Source organism: Arachis ipaensis, chromosome B06 (genome assembly GCF_000816755.2).
Source record: "Arachis ipaensis cultivar K30076 chromosome B06, Araip1.1, whole genome shotgun sequence".
NCBI lineage: Eukaryota > Viridiplantae > Streptophyta > Magnoliopsida > Fabales > Fabaceae > Arachis > Arachis ipaensis.
Genome location: NC_029790.2, coordinates 12,633,669 through 12,645,926, shown reverse-complemented (window position 1 = coordinate 12,645,926; position 12,258 = coordinate 12,633,669). Strand labels below are relative to the sequence as shown.

Below are 12,258 nucleotides of genomic sequence, written 5' to 3'. Positions count from 1 at the left end.
CTCTCTTTGTGATTCAGCTCCACGACAGCTGCAATGACGAGATGGAGGTGGTGGCGCAGCAGGACGCAGTCTCCTCCCTTCCAATCTCTCTCTTCTTCCCCGTCGCTCTCTTTCTCTCTGTTCCCAATTGCTCTCTCTTTTCCCTTTCCATTTAGCTCTCTCGGATGTCTCTTTGTTCTCCCTTTCTTCTGTTTTCCCTTTCCCCCTTTCTTTTCTTTGTTTCTTTCTTCCGTAGGTTAGGTTAGGGAAAAAAGAACGATGGCGGCTAGGGTTAGATTAGGGGGGTTTAGGGTTTAATTTGGATAAATTTAGGATTTTGTGAAGTTGGATTTAAGGGTAATTCGGAATTTTAATAAAATTAGGAGGGTAGAGTGGTGCAGAATTTATAACCCACAAACTAACCGGCAAGTGCACCGGATCATACCAAGTAATACCTCAGGTGAGTGAGGGTCGATCCCACGTGGATTGATGGACTAAGCAATAATAGTTGAGTGATTTACTTAGTTAGACAAACAGAAAAGAGTGTTGAGAGTTCAAATGCATCAAACAATAATTCAGAGAATCAGAAAACAAGTAGTTAATTGAGGTGAAATATATATGGAGAAAACAGTTAAGACTTCAGAGATATCTATCTTCCGGATTGACTTTTCTAACTAACTATTTTAATCATGCAAGATTCAATTCATGGCAAACTATATGTGACTAAACCCTAATTCCTTAAACCTTTTTAGTCTCCTCTAACCTTCATCAACCGCCAATTCCTTGGTCACTTAATTCCAATTAGAGGGTGAAGTTCAATTCTAATTTATATGCCACAGAAATCCTAATTATCCAAATATAAGAGGATTATATGTCACGTATTCCGTTAAGTCCAGATAATTAGAAATTTAGGAGAAATTGTTTTCAAGCTGTTTTTCAAGTAAAGAGCTTTTCCAAGTTATACAAAAACTCAATTAGAACAAGGGTCATACTTCCGTTTCACCCAAATTCATAAGATAAAGAACGAAAACAATTCTTGAAATTAAGTAGAAATTAATACATGAATTAAAATATAAAAATAATAGTATCAATCCATACAATAGACAGAGTTCCTAACCTTAACAGTGGAGGTTTAGTTGCTCATGGTTCAGAGAGAAAACTAGGATTCAGAAAAACTGTAAATTACGAGATGAGGAAGAGGAGAAGAGATGAGCCCGAAGGGCTTATTCTTTTCCCTTTTATATCTAGTCCTAATTAATGTAAAATATATTTCCTAAAACTAACTAATATCTTTTCCTAATTATCAAAATAATAAAGTTTAAATCAAACTTAATAATTGATTCGCGGGCCTTTGGACGAGATTGGAGACCACCTTTGTACTAAAGGTTGTGGCGCCAAACTTGGAAGAAACCAAGTTTGGCGTGGAGTGGGCAGAGCTCCCCTTTTGCTTCTTGGCTTGTGGCGCCAAACTTGACAATTGTCAAGTTTGGCGTGGAGTGGTGCGCACATACTTTCCTTGGAGCCTTTGAGTTGGTGCCGAACTTGAGTAAACTCAAGTTCGGCGTGGAGATGGCAGCGTGTATTCTTACTTGGGGCTTCTTGGTGGCGCCAAACTTGAGCTTCCTCAAGTTTGGCGTGAAGTGGTCCGTACGAAATGGAATAAAATGGTATACTATTATATATTGTTGGAAAGATCTGGAAGTTAGCTTTCCAATGCCGTTAGAATCACATCAATTGGATCTCTGTAGCTCAAGTTATTTCTGTTTGAGTGCAAAGAGGTCGGGGTTGACAGCATCATTTGTTTTCTTCCTTTTCTGCTACAAAACTCCGTCAAATCCATCCGAATGCTACCTGAAATAAACAAAAATTGCAAACAACTCAAAGTAGCATTCATAGTGGCTAAAGGTAATTAAATCTTAATTAAACTCAATAATTTGAATGCAAATTCACTAGGAAAAGATAGGAAAGATGCTCATGCATCATAGAGTAATAATTTGAAACTAAATTTAATACAATAAAATTACTTTAAGAATACCATTTTATTTAATCAATTTGCCAATTGATTTTTCAAACAAGTATTCTAATTTTAAAAGTAGAAGCAAATAAATTTTTCTTTGTTCATAAAATTAATCAAAATTTTTAATTATTTAATTTAAATCATATATATAAACATAAATAATTTATTATTTATTTTTTTAAAAATCTGGGGTCTTACAACATCAAAATAGGGTAGAAGTGGAAATAGTTTTATTCACCCCTGATGATATTCTGACCAAGTTTATGTTTCGATTAGAGCCTGGTCTATCGAATAATGAAGTAAAGTATGAGGCTTTATTCATTGGCCTAGAACTCTTAATTAAAAAGGAGCTCGAATAGTCAAAATCTTGGAAGATTTACAATTGGTGATTGAACAATTAGCTAGAAACTATCGAGTTATTAGTCAGAATTTAGATAAGTATTTTGCTATAGTAGTTTGACTCTTAGATGGGTTCGATTCAGTTTCAATTAAGCATATATTTAGAGAGTCAAATAAAAAAGCTAACGAGTTGGCTCAAACAGCTTCCGGCTATAAAGTATCTCCCAAGTTAATTAAGAAGTTTAGTGAAATTGAAAATAATTTAACTCCTGTAGAAATAAGAGGGGTCTGTTGTGCTAACAAACTCGATTCATATGATTTGAGATATAAAATCATTGATTTCCTTAAAAATCTCAATCAAAGAACAGATCAAAAAATTAAATACCTAGGATTAAGCTTTGTATTGATTGGAAGGGATCTATTCAAGAAAAGTGTCAATGATTCTTTGCTCCAATGCTTAAGTATGCAAGATGCATATTTAGCTATAGTAGAAGTGCATGATGGTATTTGTGGAGCCCATCAAGCGGGTTAAAAAATGCATTGGACCATACGTCGACAAGGACTGTATTGGCCTTCAATAATGAAGGATTGTATCAATTTTGCTCGACATTGTGATCAATGCCAATAACATGCACCATTCCAGAAAGTCCCTGCTGCAGATTTGCAAGCAATAATTAAACCTTGGCCATTTTGAGGATGGGCTCTCGAAATGATTCATCCCCCTTAGACTAAGGGACACAAGTTTATTTTGGTTGCGATAGATTATTTTACTAAATAGGTGGAAGCTATGCCCATGAAAGAGGTCACGCAAGCTGAAATAATTGATTTCATTGAAGAGTCGATTATTCATAGATTTGGCATTTCTCAAACTTTGACTACAGACCAAGGGACCATGTTCACAGGTCAACAAGTCAAAGGGTATATCGAGTCTAGAGGAATTAAACTTATACATTCGACTCAGTATTACGCCAAGCAAATGATCAAGTCGAAGCCATTAATAAAGTTCTAATTAATTTGATCAAGAAACATATAGAGATGCAACTTTGAAATTGGCATAATACTTTAAGTCAAGTATTATGGGCATATAGGTATTTCCCTCGAAAAGAGGTTCGACTCTCTATGAACTGGTATATGGTCATAAAGCAGTATTGCCAGTTGAAATAAATTTGCAAATAGTTAGAGTGGCAAAACAAAATTATTTACCTGTTCAACAATATTGGTTGAGTACGATTGACAAATTAGACCAATCTCGCCTAATTGCTCTTGATCGAATGGTTAGACAAAAAGAGAGCATCGCTAAGTCTTACAATAAGAAAACAAAAGTGAAAAGGTTTGTAGTTGGGGACTTGGTACTAAAATTAGTCTTTCTCACGGAACAAGTTAAAGAAAAATGGTCTCCTTTATAGGAAGGAACTTTTCGAGTCAAAAAAGTGTTTAATGGCAATGCTTATGAATTAAGAGATATAACAACTGATCGACAATTAGGGCATATAAATGGAAAATACCTTAAGTTATATCGTTGTCATTAAACAAAAGATGTGAAAAAATCATACAAAGAGTGAAAGTTCATATAAAAGCTTTGACAATAATTTAAAACAAGGTCCTAAATTTAAGCTTAAGATCTTCTTGTTTTTTACCGAGAACGGTAGAAGCTTCAATTGTTTTCTCTTTGGCTGTGATGGTTTGGTTAACAGTTTCAACAAGAGCAGGGCGACCCAAAGTCTTCGATGCATGAACTTGATTTATCTTTTGAAGCCGCAGATTGAGTGATGCATTAGTAGCCTCGACCTTTGCCTTGTTTGATTTTAGCTCAGCCAACTCCTTCTCGAGAATCTCGACTTTAGTGGCTATAATCTTTTCTTCAGTTCGACCCTCTGATAAGACCTCTTCAATTTGAGACTTGGCTGTTTCACATCTTTTCAATTGTTTATCACGGGTAGCCAAAGCCTCGAATGTTGTGTTGAAGTCTTTCTCAATAGAATCAATTTTGAAAATATGATTATAAATGTCTTCCATAAATATCTCCAAGGCTGTCAAGACGTTGACTGGGATTTTGTTATTCAGAAAATCGAGAGCTGCCAACAATCGAGCCTTCAGATCAACATTATTGTTAATCTCTTCCAAGGGATGGTTGAGATAATGAAGAACAATGTTGACCCTTTCAATAATTAAAGCGTCGGGACTCGGTGCTAACTGTGGATCAGGTGAGGTAACCTCCTCTTCATGAGTCGAGATGTTTGGTTTTGATTCTTGCACTAAAGGAGCAATTTTAGGTTCTTGACCAGAAGAAGAAAAAACTCATGTTCCCTCGAAGGAATATACCTGTCGAGCCTCTGAGAGAATATTGGCAAGATCAAAGTCAAAGTCATCAAAATTCAAATTTTCAGTCATAGGAGTAGGAGCATTAATAGGAGAGTTGTCATGTTTGACATCAGTAGCTTTATTCATGGTTGGAAAGATTGGTGAAGTGGCTGTGGTGGATGTCAAAGCAGGACCAAATTCTTGCTGAGTCTCTGAATTAGTCTGTAGAGGCACATAGCTTGCCTGCAAGAAAAATAAGAATGAGAATTTAAGAATCTAAACAAAAGAAAAGAAAAAGTAAACATAAATACCATTGGAGAGTCAGTCGAAGCTTGAGAAACAATAGTTGATGGTGCAGTTTGAATTGGATTAAGAAAAGGCAGGGATGCCGTCGTCTTTGGAGGAGGTTGAGTAACTTCAGCCTTGACACCTGATAGGTCGACACCTGGTTCAGAATGACTTTGTGGTCTAGCTCGAGTCTGAGAGCTACGCTTTGAAGGTTTTGACTGAAAGAAAAGGTGAAAAGATTATTAAGCATGCATAAGACAGAAGTCGACTATTAAGGACGATAAAGTATTCAAAAAGTACCTTGATAGAAGTGATTGGATTAGATTTCTATATCTTTTTGGGCTTATCCCCCATAAGGATGTCGACAGCTCCGCGTTTCTTTGAAGGTAGGGTGGCCACACTCGACCGTCCTCTGCCTCAACCCCTTTTCGATTTTGTTTTCTTAGGGGCAACTTCCTCATCTAACTCCTAGTTTTTTTTTCAACCGGTTTGGGGTCAGGGCCGACAGCTGCTAGGTCTGTTGGTAGAGCAGCTGAAACACAAATAAGATATAAGAGTAAGGGCTTAAATGTTTTTAAGTTTTAAGAAAATATGGTATTTGGAGGATATCCAACAATCCTCATCCAACCATGGATTTTATCTCTGGCGCTTGGGTAATAGAGAGCACCAGTTGTGTTTATTCCCAGGGTACGAGGATCTTTCTTTCGAAGTTGATAATCCACTCCTAAGGATCCTTTAGGAGGGCCAGGTAGTCGATCAGCAAGACCAAAAGTGGCATTAGAAAAAGATGAGAATTTGAATGTTTTCATAAAGTGTTTTTTCTGGACATAAGGGTCTTGAGCTAAAGTTTTAAAATAACGGTCGAGACATCTATGAAAGTGTGCTTCATTTTTCTTTTGCCATACCTTTAAGGCTTTGATGAAAACATACCTTACATTTCTAAAATGTCATTTTACCTTATAATATTTTTCAAAGGCAATGATTTCTTGGATATACTCGCCTTTAGTTTTCTTCGACGCAGCAACAGTCTGTGTAAAAGAAAGAACCAAGTTAGTGTTCATTTGAGGGACAGTGAGATTGGTAATAACTCGACCACCATTTGTGAAATGCAAGTGTCGAAAGGAAACAATATTTGATGTCATATCGCTGGTACTGGGAAGTTACTCTTTGATGGTTCAAATCCAAAATTTGGTCAAATTCCTTCAGATTCGACACCTCATAGTGAATCATTTGTGTTGCGGCTTCAAGTGAAAGAGGGGAAGGTAATGCTTGTGCAAGGCCAAATTGCCTCGACACATACTGTGGAGAATAAGTGATGAGTTTCTTTTTAAGAGCCATAGTCGACTTGTGAAGAATCCCCATAGGAAGGATTTGAGGAGTCAGGGTTTTCGACCACAGGTCATCAACAATCTCTTGATTATCAAGCTTGAGACTAGTTAGAGAATGAAGGTATCTTACAGTACTTTTTTGACATCACAAAGGAGTTGGGATAGTAAGAAGAATCATTGTTGTCTTTGATATTGAGAAGTGGCTTAATAAAGTGACAAAAGGCGTCGATAGAGGACATGCCTTTTGGTTTCGACCAGGAAAGAAAAGACAGTCGAACACCCTCAAGTGGAGTTATTGGAATTTCAGAAACAACGGTGAGCTGAGGTTCGAGCACAGACTTTAACTATAAGTTTACATTTCAGAGAGGGCCAAATGGATTGATTGATGACTCACCTCGTTGGATTTCACTAACCATCAAAGAGAGTGTTTCATATAATTGACCCAAAATGAGAGAAGGGAGATTGACATATTTTTTATGGTGGAGCAGGATAGCTAGTAGGAGATAATTACTTTTTTGGACTTGAATTGATTTTGGACAAAAAAACAAAAGCATTGAACCACAAAAGAAGAAAGGATACATATTCACTATCAGTAACAGGGTCACTTTCGGAACCCATGTTATTTTGAATGAAAACCGACACAAAAGTCAAGTCGAAATTAATGTCGAAGACATCATGAGAACATAGAGTTGTCCAGCAGACATCTTCCTCATCAGGAGATAGGCCAGTCAAAGCTGAAATTTCCATTAGGTTTGGACCCATCATCCCATACGGGAAATGAAAATTATTTGTAGCTTGACACCAAAAGTATAAGCTAGCCCTAGGCAAAGGAGCAGTGTTAGACAAGTCATTGGTGGATAGTCGAAGGGCAGATACTATACCTGAAGATCTCCACACAGACTTGTAAGTTGGAGAAAATCTCGACAGCCATGTTGAAAATAAGGAATTCGACTCCTTAGGGGGTACAGTCCTAAAAACGCGACCGGCGAAATAGGTGGCCTTTACATTTTTGCAAAAAATTCAAAGGAAGGTGTTCAGGGGAAATGGAATGAAAGAAGAAATTGACTCAACTTGCTCTTGGGTAGAGATAGGTCCTAGGTATAAATACAAACATTGGAAACTTGAAATGAAAGCAATACCTGGCTCCGCCATAACGCGATGATTTCTACATTAGGATTGGGAGCTCTTAGGATCCCATCATCATTGTATAATTGGGACACAGTGGTCACCAAAGGAGGAGTATCCACAACGTGAACGTCGTCGTCATCATCTTGAGAAGAAGCAAGAGCAGCATAGGCTCCCCCTAGAACAACGGTATGTCGGTAGCAGCTGCAGCGACGGAGACAGAGGCAGGCAAAGGAGATGACATGGTGGCTTATGTGGTGGAAGTGGTGACGGGAATGAAAGTAGTGGTGGTTGCAGCAATGGTGGTGGAAGACGATGATGCAGCAGTAACAACCGGTATGCTACTGGAATGGAGACCAGATTGAGAGTCCATGGAAGTAAGCTAAGATGGATTTTTCAAACAAGAAGGAGGAGTGTTTGTAGAAGATGAAAAGCACTTTTGAAATATGAAGAAGAGTGAGAGTAATGGGTGAAGAAGGCAAACCTAGAAAAACATAAAGGGTTTTAAAAGATAGAGACCCGTTAAAACCTATTAGGAACGTTACATATTCCTAAAAACGCACAAACCCTTTCGTGTTCTCATAATCGTCTTTTTAAAAAATTTGAAAATATGAAACTGGCACATGAATGGCACATGGCTGAATAAAACTTATCCTTTTACGTTTTGAAAAGATAAATTTTAAGGAGGAATTTGTTGGTACGAGTTTCGACTTATGAAGCAATTCGACTGCGATTCGTCGAAATTTGGGAAAGATCGACGGATCAAATATTTAACTATAGGGGAACAACACTTTAGACTACAATAAGAATAATAGTCAAGGTCGAGGGTTTAATGATAAAAAATTAGTCGAAACCATAAAAACCATGTGATTAAATACAAAGCACAATGAAAAACGTGGAGATTGAAGAGTAAGGCAAGATAGGACATGGGGGTGTCCACCATGAAAATTCTTTAGGGTTAAGGTAAGGTCGTGGCTTGAGAAAAAGGAAGAATTAAGGTCGTGGTCAAAATTTTTTAGGAGCAAGTCCACCCTTGAGGACTATAAATAGAAGAAGTTTAGAAAGGAAAAGAAACTTCAATAAAAAACACTAGATCATTACACAAATTTTACAAAAATTTTCAGTCTCAACGACGAAACGAAAGATCATGGAGTGCAAGTTCATGTGAGTGTTAGGAGTCTATTTTATCTTCTTATTTTTAATTTTTCTTTTTTTTTTAATTTTTTTGTTTTAAATATTTCATTCGTTATTCTGTTTTCTGTTGATTTTCATTTCACTTTTATATTTTCAATTATTCAAAGTTCTCTTTTATTTATTTTACACATTTCCATATTATTTATTGCAACTTGGCACTAATAATTCGACACAATCCGCTTCGACACAAATACTAAGTAATTCCTGAGTTGAGCCCACTATTTTCAAAAGAATCGTATCTACTTTTTGAATTGTGATTTTAATACAAACTCGATTCGACATCCTGACGAGATTACTAAACATTGAGTGAAACAATAACATATTAAAATTTATCTCTATAATTTATCATCTAAGAATAAAAAAATTATGTTTAGATAAAGGTAATTATAAAATCTTTATTCGTCCTCCCTTTAAATTTATTGCTATTGACCTATGTTTTTATTTATCTATCTCGGGTCGTGTGTTCTACTATGTTTCAATCCAACTAATTGGCTTTGATCTTAATGGATCGCTTACTTTCAGATCATAGGCCCCACCCACCTTTCTTATGCTGAAATTCTGATCTTTTAATCTTTTTATTTGAGTGTGGGGAATGGATCCTCTCCGTTGTTAAAAAAAATTGAGGGTGTAAAGTGTGATCTCTAGTCCTTCATTGTTCTCTCTCTCATATTTATTATTGATCCCACTTACAAAATTAATGGTGAGAAATTACACTTTACTCTCTCAATTGTTAAAAAAAATTGAGAGGATCCATTTCCCCCCTTTGAGCGTAGTTCCCGCACAGTCGCACAGAAGAAAATGTCTTCCTGCTTTCCCTCCTCTTCTTCCATCTCAATCTATCTTTAATAAGCCCTTTCTGTATGGCATACCGGAAATAGTTCTGTTCATTAGCTACTTATTCGCTTCTCATTCTATCTTATTCTTAGGTCCTTCTGTGCTAAATGAAAATCAACAGGGCTAATTCAAGAAAATGTACGCTTATCCTGTTCCACCACTCATATTTTGGAAAATGCTTATTTTCTTCATTTACTTCAAAGACCTTGTGGATTTTACCATTACATCTCTATTTATTTGCACAATCAATCAAAACTGCTAAACATCATAATGATTTTTCTCATTGAGTGAAGATGTAGTAGTATCTTAAAATTATTGTCAGATATCCTCCTAAATATTAAATAAACTAAAAGGTAAGCTCAACAAATCTTGTTATAATTTTAAAATCTGTTAATTCTTCCAGCAATTTAACGGTTAAATGTTCAAATGATCACTAAGAGAATAAATAATTTCTTAGTTTTCATTTCCGGTTGAGACTTAACACTAGATAGTATAGCAACTCGCTAATAAAAGGAGAAACGTGGTGATGATGATGATGATGATGATGATGATAATTAAATATGCAATTAGCTACTACACAACATACTGGCGTTGTTTAAGAAAGTAAGATCATTTTTACACAATTCAATTCAACTAAACGATACAGATTGCATAGGAAAACACCTCCTTTTTTTTTTCTTTTTTTTATAACTAAATAACTGAGATATCGTTGTTGCTATGAATCAGAACAAGGCATTCTATTCATATGAAGACTGCAAATGTTCATACGATTCAGTGCCATAGCCAGCCTCGTACTACCAAAAACAATATTCTTGAGCAGTCATTCAGACAAATGGCATAGAAATCTTTACAATATCTTTGATGCTCACACATTACACAAGCTACAAGCAACTGGTGGAAAAAGCAAAAATGTCTGCTGCTGCTGCCACAGAAGAATGCCTACCCTGGGTACTCTAGTTTACAATAATAATACTCTCAGTCATTACATCATTCACAGTCTTCAACTCATGCCAAGCTCCTACTCGAAAGTTTCATCTCCGTACAAGTTGAGTTAGCTGCATTCCTATTTGAACTGAACGTCTTTAATTCCACAAGTGACTATACCTTGCCAAGTTTAGGGGGCTGCCAAAAAAGTTAGGTTAGAAACTAATATTCACAAGTCACAACCATTCAAAACAAAACAACATAACATTTCTAGGTTATTAATATACCTTTTTAAGAGTGACCTTTGATGAGGATCCTTTATCCACCGGTTTCAATATCTCAAAGGAACAAACAAGAGATTCATCAACGCTCAACAATGCACCAGCATTGTCAAACTCGCCACCATAATTTGGAGCAGAGAATATGGTAACTAATCGCCGTTTAGCGAAAAATTCATATCCATCCTCCACAACCTGCAAGAAAAGAAAACAAGAATAAATATAGAAGGAGGGCAGAGCAGGAAGAGCAGGGAAGTAGGAGGTTTACCTGATGACCTCTGCAAACGAGATCAAGATCATTTTTGTCCAAAAACTCGGTGACTGCATTAGGACCAAAAGTGCAGGAAATGCCTCGGTCGCTGTCTGCCCAACCGTCGAGACTGGGATCGGGATCGGACCAGAGCAGATCGCAGAGTAGACCGCTATCTGGAATCTCAGTAGGCCTTGAAATCTCCCTTATCTGATCCAAAGTTTGCAATTCAGGAGAGAGTCCTCCATGCATACAGAGAATTTTTCCATCAATGAGTGCAGCAACCGGCAAACAGTTAAAGCAATCTGTAAATATCTTCCACAGCCTAACATTGAACCTCCTTTTACACTCATCGTAGAAACCGTATATCCGGTTTATTTTCGCGTCTTCATGGTTTCCTCTGAGCAGGTGAACCTTGTCAGGATATCTTATCTTGTAGGCCAAAAGCAGGCATATGGTCTCCAAGCTCTGCTTGCCTCTGTCTACATAATCCCCCAAGAAGAGGTAGTTGGCCGTGGGAGGATAACCGCCGTATTCGAAAAGCCTCAGCAAGTCTTGGTACTGCCCGTGTATGTCACCTGCAACGTTTTAAGGGTAAACATTTTGCAAAGACAGGAAAAGAAAGTTAGTTGATGTAACTAACTAACCGCCGATGCGGATGGGAGCCTGGAGGTCGAGGAGGATGGGCTGAGAGAGGAAGATTTGTCTGGCGTTGACGCAAAGCTGACGGATCTCAGACTCCGAGAGCTGAACTTGCTTGCCTCCCTTGCCTTCAAGCAGCCTCCTAATGACGTCATCCAGAACCCCCTTCTCCATCATTCCCTCTATTGTCATCATCATCCAAAACAACCCGATGGCCCCCTTTCTTTCTCTGTTAAATGAAGGAAGGAAGGCAAATAAAGAAAGAGAGAGTTGTCAACAAGATAGCTTTACTAATTCTGTTTATTTCGCCCAAAATCAACCATTCCTTCATCTATGTAAAATTCCCTACCAACTGCCAAGTAGGCTCCTTTATTCCGCTCAAAGTTGAAACCTTCAAAGGTTGACACCATTTGGCGCGTATGAATTCAAACCCACGTGTCTTCCCGTACTTCCTTCTCTCGTTTGGTCAATCCCGGAATCATTGCTCCCCTGTCCTTTTTTTTTTCCTTTTTCTTTTTAATCCTATTTTCCTATATATCAAACAAGCAACGTTGTCGTTTCAACTGAATCTTCAGATTATTCTTAACCCGACTTGATAGAAAAATTCTCACTTTTATTGTATTCGTGAAATTAAATTTATTTCTTTGAAAATTTATTATTCTTTGTTTGAAGGTTTAAAATTTAATTTTAGTTATAATCTGTTTTTTATAGTAATTTTTGCTTAAAATATAAAATATTATATTATTAAAAAAGGTGAGT

At 37.0% G+C, this 12,258-nt stretch overlaps 1 protein-coding gene across 1 annotated transcript; it reads right to left on the bottom strand.

Moving 5' to 3' along the window:
- LOC107645924 (serine/threonine-protein phosphatase PP1) lies at positions 10,000–11,853 on the bottom strand. The gene is made up of 4 exons (XM_016350077.2): positions 11,505–11,853; positions 10,876–11,435; positions 10,617–10,802; positions 10,000–10,527 (listed from the first exon to the last, which is right to left on the bottom strand). Exons 1-4 carry the CDS (start codon positions 11,695–11,697, stop codon positions 10,504–10,506), a joined length of 963 nt encoding a protein of 320 aa, XP_016205563.1. The 5' UTR covers positions 11,698–11,853; the 3' UTR covers positions 10,000–10,503.